The sequence below is a fragment of the Electrophorus electricus genome, chromosome 5 (genome assembly GCF_041902795.1).
Source record: "Electrophorus electricus isolate QZ-2024a chromosome 5, ASM4190279v1, whole genome shotgun sequence".
Classification (NCBI taxonomy): Eukaryota; Metazoa; Chordata; class Actinopteri; order Gymnotiformes; family Gymnotidae; genus Electrophorus; species Electrophorus electricus.
Genome location: NC_137501.1, coordinates 11,001,548 through 11,023,575, shown reverse-complemented (window position 1 = coordinate 11,023,575; position 22,028 = coordinate 11,001,548). Strand labels below are relative to the sequence as shown.

At 40.1% G+C, this 22,028-nt stretch overlaps 1 protein-coding gene across 5 annotated transcripts in view; it reads left to right on the top strand.

Moving 5' to 3' along the window:
• rph3ab (rabphilin 3A homolog (mouse), b) overlaps window positions 1–22,028 on the top strand; it is a 44,399-nt gene that overhangs the window by 8,703 nt on the left and 13,668 nt on the right. The window contains exons 2-8 of one of the 5 annotated variants that reach the window (XM_027029362.3): window positions 15,563–15,734; window positions 15,942–16,071; window positions 16,419–16,502; window positions 16,729–16,897; window positions 17,536–17,580; window positions 18,246–18,422; window positions 18,506–18,691. In XM_027029362.3, coding sequence (XP_026885163.3) covers window positions 15,586–15,734; window positions 15,942–16,071; window positions 16,419–16,502; window positions 16,729–16,897; window positions 17,536–17,580; window positions 18,246–18,422; window positions 18,506–18,691 — 940 coding nt within the window. In that variant the 5' untranslated portion in view covers window positions 15,563–15,585. Of the gene's footprint in view, window positions 1–12,468; window positions 15,735–15,941; window positions 16,072–16,418; window positions 16,503–16,728; window positions 16,907–17,535; window positions 17,581–18,245; window positions 18,423–18,505; window positions 18,692–22,028 lie in introns of all 5 variants that reach the window. The other 4 variants (XM_081714168.1, XM_081714169.1, XM_035530133.2 and 1 more) reach the window with 4 other exon arrangements.

The window sequence follows — 22,028 nt, the reverse complement described above, 5'->3', positions numbered from 1 at the left end:
AGGTGGGTACAATTACAAAAGGCATGGTTACAAATAAGGTGAACCCCCCTGCAGGCGGCAGGCCGTACCATGTGACTTGTGGGGGGGAGCATCCCGTGACACAAATACTATAACGTAAGATATTTTGTTTGTATATTCCAATTTTTCTTTATAATAACCAAAACAATAGGAATGGAAACTTTACTTTTTGCTTCTTTTCTGCTGATCTTCAGACGACTTACTGCTGTACTAACACCAGCATTGTTACTTAACACTTGCTGAATGAATACTTGATCTATATAAAAGAGAACAAAGAACTCTGCCTGCAGAAAATGTACTAATAAAACTAATTTAAATCAATATCATTTATTGCCTAAGGTTTAGTTAATTAAACAACTACTATTTTAATGCAAACTGCTATGCCAAAATATTTGTTAACGTTTTCAACAGAATCAGATGTTGCTAATAAATTAGCCTGCAACACATTTGTGAGGTATCAATGTTATACTCTGCAAGATATTTACTAAGTGCACGTATGATTAGATGTTTTTATCCCTATGTTCAAAATCAGGTGTTTGAGTATAATTTTTCTTCATTCATTTTTGCCTTGCCTAATACCGAAGCAAGTTGACATCATAGGATACTGGCTTTAAACTCTTTTCTCTTAATGGGAGTCTGAAATGATTCCTCTTGAGAATGGTGAAACCAGTGCCACTCTAAACACAACATACTCAGTCATTCATTTATAATGATGTGCTTTGGACAGATGGGTGGGCAGATGGCTCTCAGTGCCCCCCATCCTCCTACAGAGAGAAAGAATATTGTGTATGCTCTCTAACCTAGGGAGACCTGTAGGTGCTCCACTAACCTGTAGGCGCTCCACTCACCCTTCTTCCTGTGAGCTGCAGGTAGCTAGACAAATCCTGGCCATCTATCTTGGTGTGTAGGTTCTGCTGCCTGTAACTGTGATGACAGCCATAAGCAATGGCTGTTAAACAGAAATGCCAATGTTTCATTCTTGAAAGCAAGTAGAGTACTACTCAGCAAGACACTAAATACAAGTGAAATCTGTACTGACTAGAAATATTTGGCAAGCAGGATAGGAAATGTGCATGTCCACTGCGCTCTAGTGCATTACATAGACGAGAGTAGAGTATTTTGTGGTATACACTACTTTTGACATTTAAACTTTATATTTATATTTACATTTGTGGTATTTAGTAAATACACTGTGCACACAGAAAATGTGTCCAAATAAATGTATGCAAATAAATTATAATTTAAAAATACTCTTGAGATGGATACCTACTGCCAGAACAAGAGTCATGTCATAAAATTAAATAAGTGATTGAATAAAACAAAAATAATCCTAGAAAGGGACATTTCAATTGGATTTTGAACTGATTTTGATTTAGATTCAGTTTTTTTGACATCAGTAATAATAAAGTAATGGGACTTAAGATTCAGTACTATGTTGGAAATGTAGAGTTTTAAGTAGGCATAAGTAATCAGTATAAAGTGTTTTGGGAGAGTCCCTTACATTCCAATGGTCAATTACAGCTCCTGGTGGGTATTCCAAAAAGTGGGTTTAACAAACCTTAACTTAAACTCTGAGCTGAACTAATTTCACCGGACATACCCAGAGTTATCCCACTGGCTCCACCCGACCGCCCTCTTTCTGGTCATTGTGGTACCCCTCCAAGAAATTCCTGGGGGTGTTCCCCTCCGCCTCTGGAGAAGACAGGGACAATAGTTGCGGTCCTCTCCCCAATGTCCTGGCATCCATGCAGCAGTGCGGGGGGTGCCTACGGAAGTCCGTGTTTTGTCGCGGGAGCTGGCGTCCTGTAGCGGTTGGTCTTTCTGTAATGGCCTGAGTCCCGTAGGGCGAGGGGCAGGACGCACAGACTCCTTTGACGTGGACAGACATTTATTAACACAGAACGAGAGCAATGATGGCACTCACACATGACATAAATGGTGAACATCTACATACATATAACTAGTGTGAACAAAGGCAACCATTTACAAAGACAAACATGCACAAAGTCAAACATATCAAAGACTGAGGCATGGTCACAAATAAACAGAGATCCTCCCACTGCACGTGGTGGGCCAAACCACGTGACTCACAGGAGGCGAGCATTTTGTGACAGCATTAAGTTACATAAGATCTACATGTGTACAAAGTGCATGAAAGGCACATATGTGAAAAATGTTATTATAAAGAAAGGAGAGTTATACTTCATAAAACCGAGTCAGGGTCATATATGATTTTTACAGACCTTTTGCAAATTGGTAGGGAGAATAAATATTTGTGTGACATGAAAAACATTCAAAAACCTTTTTTCCTCTCTTTTCAGTAAAGTCTTTACTGCCTTTTTCAAACTTATTCGCGGAGATGGTAATGGTTTTGAGCATTTAGTGAGAATTAATTTTATGCCAGTGGTAATGCTTAAGGACATTATAATCTCTGCCCTGGTTTCTTCCTCTGAGTTACTGGGTGGAGTTACTTATAGCAGCTACAAGCCACAATAAAGTGTCATACCTTCTCAGGGCAACCACTCAAAGTTCACTCAGGCACTGAAACCTGGCCTGGCCTACATTTCTATCTCAGTCCTGGATCTAGTCCTGCAGTGTGTGAGACTGTAGCAGGATGTGATGTCAAAAGAGACAACAGGTAGGGGTACCCTCTGTGTTCAAGATGGAAACACTGTCTTAAACACATGGGAAGGAAAACATGATTATCAGACAATGACTTGAAGTGATATGTGCAAATTTATTGTAGCCAACAATGTATCACATAACCAATTATTATTAGGCTACTGACAACTATAAATATTATTTGTAATTATAACAATATTAACTATTATTTACACGTACATTTTCAACATTTAGCAGACACTCTTATCCAGATCGACTTTAAAAAGTGCTTTGACATTTACTCATAGAATGATTGTGTCATTGACTCATAGAATGATAGATATTATTGATAGTGGAGTGTCACGGTCCGAGTGCTGCAGGGCGCAGGGCAGGATGAACAGACTTCTTCGTTTTATTTATTATGTTAAGATGTAGACAACAGTGGCACTCACACATAATAGCAAAGAAGATCATGAACACACACTTAGCATTAACAAAGATTATACAAACATTGATTTTAACTACACAAACGACCATTACCACAACATCTACATAAACAATAACCAACAATTTTGCACACACTAGCAGGGGTTTATATACACTGACGAACATACAACACTAAACCCTGTGCAGGTGTGCGCAATCAAGGGGTCATGGTTACAAATAACAGTCGTGAATCCCACTGCATGGTGGGCCTTACCACGTGACTAGTGGGGGGGAGCATTCCATGACATGGAGATATTGATATTGGATACCGGAAGCAAGTATATTGTGAAATAAAGCCTTGAATTGAAAGGAAACATTGTGTAATTGGCTGCACATTAATGGTATGAAAGGATTTCAATTTGTGTACCAGTATGAAGAGTCCAGGAATACATGATTAACTTAAATGCAACAAAGACACACAATGACAAACTGGGGATGCAGGCTATAACAAAGAAGCTAGGATAAATGAAGGCTAGAATAAGCACAAGGCTAGGAAACACGAACAACTAGGAATTACAAACAGGCTAAGAATCACACAAACAATGGCTAGACTTTACACACGGAGGCTACAATTACAATAACCATCAAAACACAGGCAAGAGCACAGAGGTGCGAAGAAACAAGAACACAACCAAAAACAAAAACGGACCAAAAACAGGACTAGGACGAGACACTGACAGGAACGGAATGGGCACGACAAGGAGCAGAAACAGGAGCAAGCCCCGGAGCAAAAATGGAAGGAGGAAGGACACAGACAGGCAAAAGAACTAAAGACAGAGGGGCAGAAGAGACAGAAGACACAGAACCTGGAGAATGAACAGGAGCAGACAAGGGAACAGATGTGGGAACAGACATGAAAGTGGGAGCAGGAACAGACACGAAAGTGGGAGCAGGAACAGACATGAAAGTGGGAGCAGGAACAGACACGAAAGTGGGAGCAGGAACAGACACGAAAGTGGGAGCAGGAACAGACATGAAAGTGGGAGCAGGAACAGACACGAAAGTGGGAGCAGGAACAGACACGAAAGTGGGAGCAGGAACAGACATGAAAGTGGGAGCAGGAACAGACACGAAAGTGGGAGCAGGAACAGACATGAAAGTGGGAGCAGGAACAGACACGAAAGTGGGAGCAGGAACAGACACGAAAGTGGGAGCAGGAACAGACACGAAAGTGGGAGCAGGAACAGACACGAAAGTGGGAGCAGGAACAGAACACCAAACAGAAGTCTGAGTATGACAAAAGGGCTGGGAGGGAGGATGAGGAGACACAACAAAAGACAAACAACGAGGGGTACAGAAGGACGCAGAAAACAAAAAAGCAACACAGACCAGGCCAGGGACAAAGGGACCAGAACAAAAATAGACTCGGGCACCGGAACAGACACAGGGACAGGCAACACAACAGGGGCAAAAACAAAACCAGGCATAGGTGAAGGCAAAAACAACGGGGCAGCAGGAGCAGGCAACAACCGAGACACGGGAGACATAGGCCGGGGTGGGGTGGTTGGGAAACAAGGGCCGGAGGCCACAGGAGACACAAACGGGTGGGATGGGCAGGGAACATGAAGCCCGTGAGTCAGGATGCAGGTCTGAGGGCGTGGAGGCGATGCTTCCAGGGGGTCTGGGGCCAAGGCTATGGGATTTAGCAGCAGGACTGCCTATTTTTTTTAAAAATGGACAAATGGCATACTGTTTTAAAATAGATGAACAAATTACATTAAAAGGACATTACCTATGTTATGCTCATCACACTCATTTAAAAAGAAAATTTAAAGTAGTAAAAAAACTATTTAAAAAAATAAGCAGAATACCGATGCATACAATTTGTAGTTAACCCAAGGGTGACTCCACGATCCTGTCATGTGAAATGCGATGTTGAAGAATGTTCAAAATGGTACATTAGTGAAGTTAGTTTAAACAAAGTCTAATAATTTTATATAATCACTCATTGTAATCAATAATTTGAGTTGCAACATTAATTAAATCCTCTAGTAGACTGATATGGTATACTATATTTTGTATTGCCTAATTTAGTCATATTCTAAGATGATTTCTCCTCTCTTGCTACCAATAGAATGTAGGTTACTACTGCTACTCCGTAATTAGGTAATAATGATTTATTTTACAGCAGGCTTTATTTGCTATGCAATGTATTCTGTTATTCTGTCATCAAGATGAAAATGTGATGCCAGTTCTGCCACACATTTAGTCTGCTACTGTGTACTTACAAGGGTCTTTTTCTCATTTGTATACATGGTTAAAACATTAATAACTGACTGTGTATGCTACAGCAACAGTGATACTTTAGATGCTTGGCTACAAGATGAATAGCATTAAGGAGCCATATCCTTTGTGGAGAAGGAGGTTAGAGGTCAAGATATGGGCAATACTGAGAGAAGATAGCCTGCTATCAGAAATGCAGAAAGGTGTGATGAGGGTACTTGAGAAGTACTCCAACCTGTCCATACTCAAGGCCTTGGAGACTGCCAAGCAAAGAAGAGGAACATGAGCAGTAGAAGTCAGGGGAATAAACAGGATCTTCTCCCACAAATCATCCACAGTGAACTCTTGGTGACAAGGTAACAGAATAAAAACAGACCAACCAAAGCTGGTGACTGAACAATACTGGAAAATCATATGGGAGGAGGCATCACAGAATAGCACCCAGTGGTTGTTGAACCTGAGAGCAGATCACAGTAACCTCCCTGAACAGGAACCTCCTGTATCAAACAATGTTTGAAGACATCCAACAAAGGGTCTCAAATTTGAAGAGCTGGACAGCCCCAGACCCTGACATGGTCCATGCTCACTGGCTGAAGAAGCTAGTTGCACACAATGAACACCTATCAGCAGAAATGAACAAACTGCTAATAGATGGAATCCACCCTGAATAGTTAAAGTGTAGAAGTACAAATTGTTCAAAAATTTGTTTAAAATTGCAGGTGCACATAACTGTAAGCCAGACAGTCCTGATCCTGACAGAACCCCAGAAAGTAGCAGTTTTATCTAACTACTGGCCGATATCCTGCTTCTGCACTACATAGAAGCTCCTGTCAGGCATCTTTTCGGCTAAGATGAGTAGGCATATGACTAAATACATGAGCAGGGCCCAGATAGGCATTGGAAAGCACCAGCTACTTGTGGATAAAACAGTCATTCGAGAGTTTAAGACTCAGTGGGGCTCTGGAAGACAACCCTACAGGCCAACTTCAAACTAATAGCACAAGTCCACATCAAGTGTGGGATTACCAAAGAGATGCCCTGTACCTGCTACTGTTGTGTATAGGCTTGAACCCCCTCAGTGAAATCATCACCAAGCGTGGCTATGAATACCAGCTGTGGAATAGAGCAACTATCATTCACCTCTTCTACATGGATGACATCAGGCTGTATGCCAAATGTGAACAAGACATTGATTTACTAATTCATCTCACCAGGATATACAGCAACAACATTGGAATGTCACTGCAGCCTTGGTGTCTGAGTAAGGGTAAGGAGAGTTGAGGTAATCCATGACGATAAGATGATCCATGAGGATTTGGTATCTGAATAGCTTGGTGAATTTGGGAAGTAAGAGATTCTCAAGGTCTATCTTCAGTCTTGAGAATTTGCTGGGATCCTTCGTGGTGAAGTCTGGTATGGTCGGACAGAGCCATCTGTAATGGTACAATGAGCCTTCATATGGTGTCTGCATCCACGTAGAGGGAGTCTGTTGATAGGTAGCCTGCAGTGGCTGAGTGAACATCAATTTATGCTGAGGTGTAAGAGGCTGCTGATAATGATGATTGGTAGGTGCTTCTCTCTGGTACTCTGAATGCAGATGCGAGTAGATCTGAGCAGGGTAGCCATCATTCTCCTTCAAGGTCAAAGGTCGTCATAATCCTGAACTGAATGCGCTGCCTGAGAGACATCTGTGGGAGGACTACAGGGAGATACAGACTGAAAGTGCTCCTTCATTGTCTGAAGTTCAATCAGCATCCATCCCAAGAAATTGAGCATCATCTTGTCTCTTGGGGGTTCTGCTAGGTTACCTACAGATGCCTTATGTAAGTAGGAGTTGACCTGATGATTGCTCATAATGGCTGACATCAGGCTTGGCTGCTTCTAGGTTGAGGTTGATGCTGAAGAGGATCGGACATCACATCATTATGGAGGTATAGATCCGCTGATGTGGCTCACTACCTCTAGCTCTGGATATAGGAGATAACAGATTGTAAGGCGAATGATCGAAGGCTTCCTTCCATGGGGTGTAATTCTTCACTTAGTGTAAGAATAAAATAGGATGAAGATAAAACAATTATTTGTGAACAGTAATGAGAGGTACAGACTAGCTACACATCTGTACTCAAAAGTTTTTTAAAACTAAAGCACAAGCTTGTAACCTTGGTATTCTGTAATTGTGAGTGGTAAGGAGGTGGATGCATGTGCAGAGAAGAGCGAGATTTATTAGGAGCAAATCCAATGATCCAGGGTCAAAATTACCAGCATGGAGAGTCCAAGAATACATCTTATCTGTAATGGTGAGTGGTAAGCAGGCAGACGCATGTGCAGAGAAGAGCGAGATTTGTTATGGGCAAATCCAAAATCAGAGTCGTTAGGGCAGTTCAGGGTCACAGAGCCAGGGACAAAGCGACAGGAACAAAAACACGGGGCACAGGCACCGGAATGGACACACGAACAGGCACAGGGACAGAAACAAAGGGAGACACAGGAACCAGAATGGGCACAGAAGCAGGCACAGGGACAGACTACAAAACAGGTGCAAAAACAAAACCAGGTAATGGAGAAGGCAAAAAGAATGACGCAGTAGGAGCAGGCAACAACGGAGACACAGGCCGAGGTGGGACGAGCAGGGAACATGAAGCCTTCAAGCCAGGAGGCAGGTCTGAGGACACGGAAGAGACTGGGGAGCTTCGAGGAGCAACCACTGGGACAGGTCTAGCACGAGGCACGGGGACAAGCCTGGCACGAGACACAGGGGCTTGTGGAGTGGTTTCTTCCGCTCCAGGAACAGGAACTGGCGGGTACGGGTGCAGGACTGCGGCGTTCAGTGGTGGGCGGGTCCAGAGGTGCGGCTGCAGTGTTCAGTGGCGGCGGGTCCAGAGGCACGGCTGCTGCATTCAGCAGCAGGTCCAGCGGGTCTGGAGGCATGGCTACAGGAACAGACCTGGCAACAGGACAGGCAGCGTCTCTTACGCCGGGCACCGGATCAGGACAGGCGGCATCTTTCACGCTGGGAACAGGAACCGGATCAGGACAGGCAGCGTCTCTCACGCTGGGAACAGGACCAGGATCAGGCTGGGTGGCTTGCGGGATAGCCACGGGCACAGGTTGGGTGACCCTGGAGGAACACACAGACACAGAACCTTCTCGGCAGCTCTCAAGGTTCACATGAGTGATAAACGCAACTGCAAGCTCCCTAAGTGTACACCGAGTGCCTAGCCATGCATTGCATTCACTCCGCCTACTCATGTCTTGCACTGCAGGCCGCTCCCTCATGCTGCTTTGTTCAAGACAGGTAGACTCTTGGCACTTACCTGGGATCTCGTCATCGTCATCAAAATAAACATGATCCTGCTTTTTACGGAACGACAAGATGCCTGTGTACCCGCAGTGCCAGGGGATTTGCTGTCTCTGGCTTGGTGGCACTGATACATAAGAAACTTGGACTGTGTGGAAACAGCCGGAGTTTCGTCCCAGAAGAACAACCACCTCCCGGAGTCTTGCGCTCTCGCTGCATCCTCATAAGGCTGTTCATTCTGTAATGGTGAGCGGTAAGGAGGCGGACGCATGTGCGGAAAAGAGCGAGGTTTATTATCGGCAAATCCTGTCATTAGGGCAGTCTAGGGTCATAGAGCCAACACGGAGAGATTAAACAAACAAAACACACGGAGGCAAACGGGAATTAGAAAAGGGGCGGCGCAAATGAAACCATGGCATGGAACTAAAATACACAAGACAGGAAAACACAGATCACGGAAGCTGGGAGGGACTAATCGTGACATTATCAAACAAACAAAAGCACACAATAAACAAGGGATGCAGACTAGTACAAAGAGGCTAAGATGAACACAAACAGCAGCTAGGCTTTTGCACAAGCACAATAGAGGCTATGATTAGTCCACTTGAATTACATTCACAAAGTCGTAGGCTAGACAAAGACTAGGAATAACATATGGGCTTACAAGACAGGACAGGACAGGACCAACACAAGACACAGGAACAGACAGGCCAGAAATGGGAGCCAAACACAGGACACGAGGAGCAGGCACTGGTACAGAAGAGATCGAAGACACAGAAGCCAGAGACACAACAGGAGTAGACAAGGGAACGGACACAGAAACTGCGGGAACAGGAGCAGACACAACAGAACAAGAACTTAAAAGAACAGAAAAGATTTAGATACAGAAAACCTGGTTCTTAACAACCCAAAAACCCAACTCCCCTCCAAAAACTAACAAACAGAACTTTCACGAACACAGTCATTGCAAAATAAATCCCTCCAATGGACTCACCCCATTGAACTCCTGAAGTGTGCCCATTTTAGATGGGAGAGACCAAGGTTCACCAGTTTTTATGTTGGAAAGCAGGTCAGCATCCATGCTGGGAACAGAAACTGGAACTGGCTGGGTGGAGTCCTTCATGCCTATAATGGCAACAGGAAGTGGCTGGGCAGAGTTCTTTATGCCGGGTACAGGAAGTGGCAGGGTGGCTTGCGGGACAGCCACTGGTAGAGGTGGGGTGACCCTGGAGGAACCCTCTTGGATACAGAACCATCTCGGCAGTTCTCAAACTGCACACGGGCTATGGGGACCTTGCAATTGCACTTGGGCACGCATCGAGTGCTGTGAAATGGGTTATCTGAGCATTCACTCCACCTACTCACGTCTTGTGCGGCAGGGCGCTCCTCCCTGCAGTGTTGGTCAAGACTTTGGCTTTTGGCATATGGCTTTTATTTTTAGCAACACTTATCACTGTAATAGTATCCACAAGAGACTCTGAAAAAAGCCAAACAATTCATTCAAGTCGAATTTATTTATATAGTGCTTTACAAATGTTCGATTCCAAGCCCCCAGTGAGCAAGCCAAGGGTGACAGTGGCAAGGAAAAACAAAAAAGAGCTGAATAAGTAGCAAGAGAGAGAGAGAAATAAATAATAACAAAAATGAAAAAATGAACAGTCAACATCTAGTAAGATGTTCTAGAAGTCCTAGTCTGGTACCGACGGTGTGTCTCTGTCTGAAACCCATCCTGCATAAGAACAACAATCAAGGGCAATGGAGAAGAAGTTGGCTGCGATGGAGGTGTGGTGGGCTACAACAGGGGGCATCAGGGGGTGGTGGGAGAAGCCATGGCAGCTGAGACGAGTTGAGGCTCAGTAACATGACATCGGGGTAGGTGTACCTCTGCAGAAAGAGAGAATAGATTGTTAGGCATGTCCAGGTGCGAGGGTATGCAAAGATGGACTCTGGCAGATCTAACTATTGCAGCGCAGCTAAAAGGACAGCTAATTAAACAGCTTCTTTTGATTCAAAATGCAGCTGCCAGAATTTTCACTAGGAGCAATAGAAAGGAACACATTATCCCTATTCTTAAATCCTTACTCTGGTAGCCAGGGTTGATTTTAAGGTTTAATTACTGATCTATAAATTGCTTAATGGTAAAGGACCCTCATATCTATCTGATATGCAACAGTGATACAAGCCAAGAAGAGCTCTTAGTAGGTACTAGTCTGTCCTAGTTGCCTAGTTGCCCAGGGTAAAGACTAAGCATGGAGAAGCAGCATTTAGCTATTATTCTATTATAATGGCTTAGAAATTATAAACATAACAGAATAACAAACTCTAGGTGGTGTGGCGAATGAGGCACATGGCAGGTAACCAAAACAAAGCCTATTGTAACAACAACATAAACAAAAAAATAATCAAAGCCACGTGCTCTGCCACTGCTGTATGAAGCAGGATCCCAATGGGAGGGCACCTTCACAGTTAGCATACATGTACAGGTTTTTACCAATTGTGCTGGCCTTTGCAGCCAACAGAGCAATTCCTGTGCTTAGCTTTTAGTTTCAACACAATTTATGGGTCTGCACAAAACTGGTACAGAGACAGTGTTGGAGATAGATGGAGATAAATGGAGATAGATTAGGGATAGTATAATGCTAATAGCTCCCCTCTTGATGTGGAAAGGGGATCTAAATCTGTGGCTTGTTTAAGCCCATGTTTTGTGACATAGTCAGCACACAAAAAACTAACTAGTCTTTAGTTTGTGAGTTGGTAGGTATGCAAATTACCCACATATATATGTGCACAAGCACTGAAAATGTGATTTTTTTTCCCCATAATGTGCCCTTTAAAATCAAGTAATCACTGGTAAAAATGTAATCAATGACATTCCACCAACATTCTTTCAAACTCTTGGATGTCTTGGATAAAAAAACATTTGGGGCTAGGTTCATATTATAAGCACTCGCGATGCACCTGGGGTCATCAGGTAGCCACCTCCATTTGTTTGTATTTCATTGAAGTAAGCCCACAACATCTCCACACGGCTCAACAGTGAGGTATAGTATCTCAGCCCCACTCCCTCCAAACTCACTTTGAAATCAGTCACATACAAAATCTCTTGAAGTGTAAACCCATATTGGCCTCCACGATAATGACAAAGGCCCACTGACACTGTTAATGAGTGCTCAGTGCCAGCAGTTACATTTGAGCTTTATGCAGTACACTAGGCTGTGGGCCACTCATCGACATAACTGATGCAATTGATTGGTTTGGCTTTGTTCGTATTTGATTCAATGTCTTTTCACTCTCAGTTTCATTAAAAAGACTCACGCTTGGGTCCTGATTGCTCTCGTCAGACTTTGTTTCTTGTTTTAAGAGATACTTGAAATATTAATGAGACAAGTTTTTGATATTTATTTTGGGTAAGTCATTATAATAATTGAGTAATAACGAAAAAATCTATAGAATAACCAATAAATTTGTCTAACTGAAACTAATAATTACTGAAAAAAAAAAGCTTACTCAATAGCAAAATAATCATCAGGTACAGCCCTGCACTACACCAACAGTAGACATTGAACTAAACTTCTTATATTTATCTATTGTACTGCCCCTATGGAGCAAGTCACTCCTAAAACTGTAAAATCCATACTGGCCTTCCCAGCGACAAAGGCCATACCCGGACCCACTGGCAACATTAATGCATACTCAGTGACACCAGTTCTATATGGATTCTATCCATTATGGCACCTAACACAACGGATCCATACTGACCTCTCTCGGTGATTAAGCACATACTTAGCCCCACTGTCACTATATAATCCATGACTCCAGTCTATGTGGCTGTACCATTCTAGACATGATCAAGACATGAGACAAGAATCCACTCACCTGCCCAGTCCTCTACATACCATATACACAGAAAAGCTAAGTCTATCCAGTCTATAAACTCTTATCTTTATCTGCATTTTATCTTTTGCTTGATCTTTTGGTTTTGTCTTTCTGGTATTTTATTCCATTCCATTTATTCCATTTTTAACTTTTTCATTTATCTAAAGCTCTTTATACAGCTTGTTTTGAGGTTAGAGGAAACATAAAGGGATGTGAGACCATACATAATCTTTGCAAGTCCTTCAGAAACCCTGTTTGTCAGTTCACTTTACATATTTTCAAAGGGGATTAGGTAAGGGGACTGTGAAGGCTGTGGCCAAACTTTGTGTTGTCTCTATGCTTTGGTTTGTTGTCCTGCTGGGAGGTCTACTCTACTTCACATTGGGGAGTCTTTTCCATTAACTCTTTTACACCAAACCCACCTTGTTTGTTAAAGGTTAGTTTTTGTTGCATTTGATCATGTAAGCCTGTTCCAAAGTAATGTTTATTAAACTTGTATGTTCTTATGTTTGTAGCTTAGTACCCAGCATGGGCTTTCTTCTGACAAGGTGCCCAAGTAACATCTTACATTCAGTGGCACCTTTTCATTTAGATGGACTCATCAGCATTGTTTGGATATACTTATGACATAGCTCTAATTCCCATCAGACAAACATTACCCACACCATCATACTGCCACTATATCAAGGCCATTGCCATTGAGGTCAAACAGGATGGCTTCATGGAATCATGTTTGTGCCAAAATCTAATCCTTCCATCAACATAATGAAACAGGAACCTAGATTAATTTAACAAGGCAACTATTTTCCTCTTCTTAATAGTCTACTTTTCATAATTCTGTGCCCATTGTTTCTTATTCTTTGATGACATCAGCACCCAACAAAATATGATTAAGGATGCATTCTGAGGAGATATTCTGCACACCAGTGTTAAAGTATGCTGTGATAATTATATAGTATATAATTGTCTTATATTAAACAATATTCAGTACTACATAAAAACCTTTACTTTATTAGGTATATATTTTAAAATTAGGTGGCATTTTATTGTACAGACTGTAGTGAAATACATTTAAAAACAAAGAAAAATAATTCTTGTTTTGCCAACAAAGATATTATTAAGCACAGTATTAACTAAACATATGAACTCGTTTCAAGCAAATTGGTCAAAATTTGTCTTAATGGAAGACATTTTAACTAAATTTGTCCCAGATTGATCAAGCGCAAAGTAGTGGATTGGAATTGGTGATGAATAAATTGGATATAAAAGGCTTGATGTCCTAAATGTTAAATTCAGTAAAATTGTCTTTTTTCAAACCATATCTTAAATCCTCACATATTCTGCAAGAAGTTGCCTTTTTACAAGATAAGACTTTATTGATCTGGATCAAATTGCAGCATCACAATACTGTATAAATTGCACAAAAGAAGTCATACATTAAATCATACTAAAGAGCCAATGTTCTATAAGTAGGTTGCAGAAAAAAGTGTTGCATTAATGGAATAGATAGGAGGTGAAACTGTCAGTAAAATATCATTAACAATAGGGGTCACAGTGGCAAAAAAGAGAGTAGCAGGTCAGTGAAAATGAGTGCATCATATATATAAATGATAGTATGAACTGGACATGCCAGAGTATAGTGTAGTGTAGCACAGTTCAGACAGCAGGAGATTAGTAGTGTCCCTGCAGTGAGAAGACTCACAGACTTTTATTACAGTGGGGAGAAAATATCTCACATTGCGCTCCTTCTCACAGCGCAGCTGGATCAGTCTTCTGTTGAACATGCTTCTTTGTTTGTCCACAACTGGACACCCTGTAGGTTGTGGCAGAGAAACGGACTCTTAATAAGCAGCTGGCTATTATGGACAATGCATCACACACCCTGTACACAATAATGCACTACAATAAATTTCCTCTTTAAATGTAGGCCAGCTGCAGTTGAGCCTGCATCGCATCCATCAGCAGTGGAAATTCAAGAATGACAAACCTTTCTTGTCTATTAATTTTTCACATAAGACCATAAGTGGTCTCCAGGACAAGCCTCACTTTGTAGTGTGCAATACTATCCTCTCAAATGTTCATCCTTTTTCCACTTTTTACATGTTGAACATATCTCACTTTCTCTATCTCACTCATTTAATCATATTTCAGTTCATAGTGTCAGAGGAGATAAGCAACATGATGGAGCAGACGAAGAATTGTTAAAATCAACATATTGCATATTAGGACGTTAACAGTCATATTAAATATATGCTTTAATTGATTTAATATTCTTTAACACATTTGTTCACATATATTTAATATTATTTAGCAAGTGGAGAAGTGCATGGAATTTTATTCATGACTTTACTAAATCATTATAGTACTATTATTATATTAACTCATTGTTGTTTTCTTTATAGTAATCATTATAGTATTAGCAGTTAATATTGTTTTGTTGTTGTTGTTGTTTTTTGTTTGTTTGTTTTTTTTTTACCAGTAAGAGTAAATATCTTTGGGACAGTTTTTAGATTATTTGACCACTACAGTGGACACCCCTTCTTGGACATACCATTTTACATATTTACATTTTGACATAAAATATTAACATATATTAATAATTTTGATAATTGAATTTGTAAGATAACTAATAATGTAATCCAGTTCCAGTTTCTGAATAGAATTATAACACTTTTTAATAATGCAGTGCATTTGTTTGATATTTTTGCAAAATTTATTATTATGCCATATTCATTGCCAAATCAAGTGTTGTCCATCATGGGTGAATGTGTTGTATTGATGATGGCTAATTTCACATTGGATAAGCATTATCACAGATTATTATGAGTTCAGTTACCAAAGGAACATCACAATTCTGATTCTTGAAATTCTTTTGACATCCATGCTTTAAACATGAAAATGTAATTGCCAAATGCTCCAAAACACCCCCTGGCCCTACCACAGACCCACTATCCTACAAACTTATGTATTTTAATCAAGTTTGTGTGATGTGATATATAGTGTGTGAAAATGACAAATAACTTTTTTTTTTTCATACACTTTGTTCAAAAATTACTTTAGAGGATTTCACTGCTTTGGTCACCATGACAGACACTATGATGGGCACACGAGGTATGTACTCACAGCCTGGACCTAGCACCAGTTCAGAGCTGACCGACGAAGAAAAGGAAATCATTAACAGTGTGATTGCCCGAGCTGAAAAGATGGAGGCCATGGAACAGGAGAGGATTGGGTAAGAACTGGGAGAGTGGACTGACAGTAACACATAAATATATTTTAAACTTATGAATTGTTCTAAATACTGTTTGTTTCATACATCCTTAATACTTTTCAGCAGAAATGTCATTCTGATACTGAAATGAACACTAAACATAGGTGCTTTATTTTAGTTGTATAATGTTTAATTTTACATTGCTTTCTTCCCATCTGCGTATGGCAGACGTCTGATGAATCGTCTGGATAACATGAAAAAGACTGTGTGTGGCGATGGGGTGTCTCGCTGCTTGTTGTGTGGAGAGCAGTTTGGTGCCCCAGGAGTCAGCTCTGTCGTCTGTGAAGACTGCAAAAAGGTTATGATTGTTATTTTAATCTGGCATCACACAATATCACACAAACCTCTAGATTTTACAAGAAAATATTCTGACTTTTTCCATGTTGAATACAAGAAGCTGTACTCAGATGTGATTGCACAGCATTCAGAATGAATCTAAAATTCTCCAGTAAATCAGGAAGCTGTACTCAGATGTGATGGAACAGCATTCAGAATGAACCCAAAATTCTCCAGTAAATCCTGTGATGCCGCCACAAGCACAGACTTTAGTAAACATTTGAATTGTGTTGCTCATTCACCAATTGTAAATAAATAGAATTAGAAGTGTCATATTATGTTTTTTAAATGAAATTTCTCTTTCTTTAGAACATGTGCACAAAGTGTGGCATGCAGAATAACAGCCGACCGCGGTCTGTATGGCTGTGTAAGATTTGCAGTGAACAGCGAGAGGTGAGAGAAAGGGATTTGATAACTAAGATTAATAATAGCATAATATAAATTAGAATAAAGCCTTTGGTGTGGAAATAAAAACTGTTAAGGCAAATAGATATCGTTAATGTAAGAATCTTAATCTTTCCAGGTTATCATATGGTGAATGTATAAAATGCAACATTTGTTGTCATGATTTTAAAGGTTCATTTAAGAAACCTTAAATTGTTTCATGTTTCTTCCCAAGGTATGGAAGCGATCTGGGGCATGGTTCTTTAAGGGCCTCCCTAAGCAGTTTCTGCCTTCACCCATGCCCATATCCAAAGCCAAAGAGCCTAAATCCCAGAACATTCCAGAGAACACAACTGCTCTTGCTGCACCTGTAGCCGCTGCCCAGCCTCAGGCACACTCTAGAGGTGACAAAAGTAATCACTAAAGTAATATTAATTACTATTATAAGTGGTATTAACACTAAATACTAAAGTGGTCTTAATGAGTGACATATTTATAAAAATGATCTGCTGGATCTGCTGTGTGTTTGCTGGTATTATGTCCAGTGCATTTGAAAACCTCAGTTACAGTCTTACAGAGTGAAAAAAGGGACAAACAGTTTTCTGATACTTTTCTGCTAACTATTCCCAAACAGGAAATTATATAAATGATGAATATATAAAGGTAATGCCACACTGTTTAAAAAACAAACAAACAAAAACTGTTGAATGTACTGAACATTTACTCAAATAGCTGACAACCTAAAGATAATGTGATTTCTGAATTTAAGGATTTCTAATGGTGATTTAGTACTGACACTGCAGTTTAGCCCAAGAATAGGCTTGATTCATGTCTGGAGAAACAAGCTCATGTTAGCTTCACATAATCAAAAAGTACTCAGATATTTATACTTATACGCATATAAAAAAGTAAAGATATTTGAATCTAAAGAAATATGCTTAATAATACTATATCCCTTGCCAGTCCTAAGGATATTTTTCATTTTCTATGAGGTGAAAGCTGGTCAAAAAAGCATTAGCATTATGTTCTCATCCCATCTCAGATCTAGTGGAGAGACAGGCATTTGGTCCAGATACACAGCCAGCAGGTATGAGTGATGCCTTGTTCAAGGATTAAGCACCACCATAGTAATGGACACTAGCCTGAAGTGCCCAAAGTTGCACAAATGAATACAGTTTCATATCTTAGCTGTTGCCCAGTATGCTTTCTAAATAAAGGTTGGCATCTTTCAGTATCTCATTGATTCTGATGTCTTTAAAAATGGGGCCAGACACACCAAATATGACATATACAATAGCCAGTTACTACAATAAACATCTGAACCCTTAGTTTAATATGAAGTTGAATAAAAAGGAGCAGATAAGATCCATGCTTTGAATCCTATAAATGACATACAAAATTCTGGATGGCTTCTATTTTTGTATACTGGCATACTAAGTTTTCCATGAGTTTATTCCAGGACTTTTTTACACATGTATTTAATGGCCTAAAAGTGAAGAATGAAAAAGGGAATGGTTCAATCTCTCATAGCATGATATTGCATGTTCTGTGCCATCTAGGTCTATGTATGTGATAGTTGTGAATAGCAGTGCATTATATCAGAAGGTGTTTTTTGGCACTAGATTAATGCTAGATTAATCCTTTTTGCTTTTGCAGAGCTTACTTTGCATTAAGATCAAATTTAGCCAAATACTGTTCATCTACTGCATGATCCTGTTTCTAAAGTTTTACAGTATTAAATGTAATTTGTAGCTGCAGAGCTCAGAGCACGTCCACCCAATGCTCCCAAACCACCTGTGGCTCCCAAGCCTGCTAGCATCAGTGGCACCTGTTACTCAGAAGCAGATGGTTCTGTAGTGATGAAAAAGGCTGTTGCTGTCCATAGCACCAGATCACCCCTATCCACTCCAGGTCTTGTAAGCCAGCAGAGTAAGTTTAGACATAGACCATACTAGTAGTTGCTGTTCATCTCAAACAAGCCTTGTCTGAAGATACCTTTTTGTTGTTTATAGTTACTACTGTTCACGAAGGAGACAGGGGAGCGTACATGAACACTGGGCTGCAGGACAGAGCACCTCCTACAGAGAGGGAAGAGAGAACTCGGCCTGCCATTTACAACCCCTCACATGCCCGTCATCAGGCACCTCCACCAGAGGATGATGATGATGATGCAAACAGCTATGACTCTGATGAAGCTAGTAAGATCACGAGTACTTTAAGGCTTTTGCTCGTTTCCAGTATGAACTTTGTGACATTCTTAATTTACACTACACCATAAAAAATGCATGTGACTTTCAGGTAAAATTCATAAAGAAATAATTTGGTGAAATATATATATATATTTTTACTTTCCTCCAATGTAATCAATCAGATAAGGAATGTTTAATGTCCAGATTGTATTTGTTTAATTTACATGAAAGCTATGCCACTATTTTAGCAAGTATATTTAATTGCATCTAATTAGCATTTTGCAAATTGCATGCTAAAATCATGGGTTATATCCCATGCTCTTCAGTGATAGTTTCTTTAAATAATTTCCTAAAAACCCTGTGGATCGATGGCCTGAAAATAGCTGATCATTGCACATTAATTTTAGTGATGTTTCCATCCTTATTTACTGTCCAGTTGTTTCTATCATGGTATAAATTAAATCATATTTTTGTGCAAGCCACTTGGTTACAAAGAGATAAATTATGAATTAAGGGCAAAATCTGAGCCTTTAGAGAAACAAGGGAACAGATTTCCCTGGAGCTTTTATGTAATCAGGAATAGCAGGTAGGACTCTTCCCTATGGACCAACATTCACTGAAACCTAACAAACAGATTATCCCAATTTGTCTCAGTGTAAAATACAATTTTTAACACCCTATTTCCATATTTCAATTAGCAATCATTCTTGAGGGTTCATTAGCACCTGCTAAGTATGTCACAGCGTGAAGATGAGGTGCCAGGATACCAGTGCAAAGTAGAGTATTTGGAAAAATCAACAAAACTGAGCTCATCAGGAAAGAAAATCAAAATAGAAAAAAATAAATAAATAAAAATGAGCTTAAAAAGAAGAAAGCCAAAACAAGTGAAACCTGAAGTAATACTTCACCTAAACAAGGAACCAAGGACTAAGCAGAAAACCTAAAGACTCTACAGCTTCTTGTAGGGCTGTGACCAAGGACAGCACCTGATGTTGCTTTACTGGGGTGCAGTTTAGGGAGAGCCCCCTCAGTTCAAAAGATAGGAGAGCTGAACTGGGTACCTTGTTTGATTTCCCCTACTCTTTATGAAACTTATAGATACCTTCCTTTGTAACCAATAATAATGAATCAAACTTAATCAAGTAGTCAACTTATTATTATACATTATTGCTTATTACAAAAATGTATCGGAGTAATGACAATCCCTTAGGCAAAAGAAGCTCTTATAAATTTAATAAAATAGAAATTGGAAAAAATGCAGTGCATAGTACAGAAGAAACAGGATGTTTAGGACAGAGTTCCTTCATCAACTGTGCAAGCAAAATGCTTATGAATGACTTCTATCCAAAATGTCCTATTCCTTTGGATACCTTGTATACTACATTGCAGTTTTTACTACCTCTACATCATTAATTACTGTACACTGCAGCTACTCTTTTATACAATGGATTAGAAAGCATTCAGACCCCTTTACTTGTTTGTTACTTGATGTTGGTGTTTTGTGTTGTGGGTTTGATTTTGAATGGATATAATTGCCTATTTTGCCCCTCAATCTTAAACTTAATCACCTGCAATGATGAAGAGAAAACAAGGGTTTAGGGAGTTTTAAAAATAAATTAAAAATCAAAAACTGAAATCTCTTATTCACAAAAATATTTAGACCCTTTATTCAGTACTTTGTAGAAGCCTATTTACAGCTGCAGGTCATCTAAGATGCATCTCTACAAGCTTTGGACACCTGGATTTTGGATTTAGTTATCCCATACTCCATGGCAAATCTTCGAAAGCTCCATCAGATAGAATGGCAAGCGTCTGTGCACGATGTCCTCATATCTTTTCACAGATGTTTGAGAGGTTGAAGTCTGGGCATGCAGTTGAGGTACTCAAGGACAAGCACAGACTTGCTCTGAAGCAATGTTAAATTGGCTGTATGCTTCAAATCATTGCCACATTGAAAGAACTGTTACCCAAATCTGACTTTGCGGGTGCTCTAGAGGAGGGATATTTCAAGGCTGTTCCTGTATTTTGCTGCATTCATCCATTCTTCAGTTGTTACCTGAGAAGCACACACATATCACGATGTTGCCAGAGGGACCTTTGGGTTCTTTCTTACCTCCCTGACCACTTTCTTGTCTTTCATGCCTAGTGGCAATTTTGGCTAAATGGTCAACTCCCAGAAGGTTCAAGGTTATGCCAAACTTCTTTCATTTCAAAATGAATAAGGTCACTGTAATCATTGGAATACTCAAAGCCAAAGCTTGCTTTATATCCTTGCCTTGATCTATGCCTTGGCTAAATTTGATTATGGAGACCCTCCATAAACTTTATCGTTGGCTTTTGCCCTGACTATGAAGTGTAAATTGTGAGCTCTTATGGACCCAGATGTGTTCCTTTCCAACTATGTCAATTCAAATTGCAAATGGTGGACTCCAACTGAGGTCTAGACAGATCTAAAGGATAATTAAAGCAACCAGGATGCACCTGACCACAATTTGGAATGCCATAGCAGAGTCTGTGTATTTTTGTAAAGAAGTGATTTGAGTTTTTGTATTTAATTAACTTTTATATATATATACACACACACTCTGGGATGTGAGCCTAAGTTGGAGGAGTGGCTCTAACAGTTTCCCAGGAGTAACATCATGAATTTCGGTCCAGAAGAGCGTAAACCTACGAACTATAGGTGGAGCCAAATCTGAAAATGGTTTTGGCAAATCACAAATAATGGGTTTTTACAATATTTATTTTGTACAAATATTTGTACATTTATTTGTTTTCAGGAAGAAATAAAACAGCCCTCTAACTGTATATTGTTGGTAATTTTATATGACCTTTAGTTGACCTTTTAAGTGATTGTTTCAAATTGCATAGCTAGGCAGATCAATCGATCGATCCACCCTCATCCATCTAGCTATCGTTTGTTCCATTAACCAACTGAGAGACACAAACAAGTGGCCAGGGATCATATACAGGAATATATGTAAGTCCAAATGGGAGGAGCCACAGGAACTGGTGGCAAACAGCAAGGCTAAGATTTTGTGGTGGTTCCAGATCCAGATAGAGAAGGAAGTACTGCTGAACCAACCAGACATCATGATAGTACATAAGATGTAGAAAAATATGCATTTTTCTGACAAAAAAAATGTGATTTTTTTAAGATAGTGTAATGTTCATATCAAGTTTGGTGCATTTTTAAAACACTTTTAAAGTATTTAATTTATCTTTCATAAATGTGTGGCAGAGGTTTTGCCATGTACAGACAGACAATCAAAGAAAAATACAAACAGGGGCTTTTCATTAAGCGATAGATGCTAACTAGTTAATAGTTTGCAGTTCTTACCAGGAG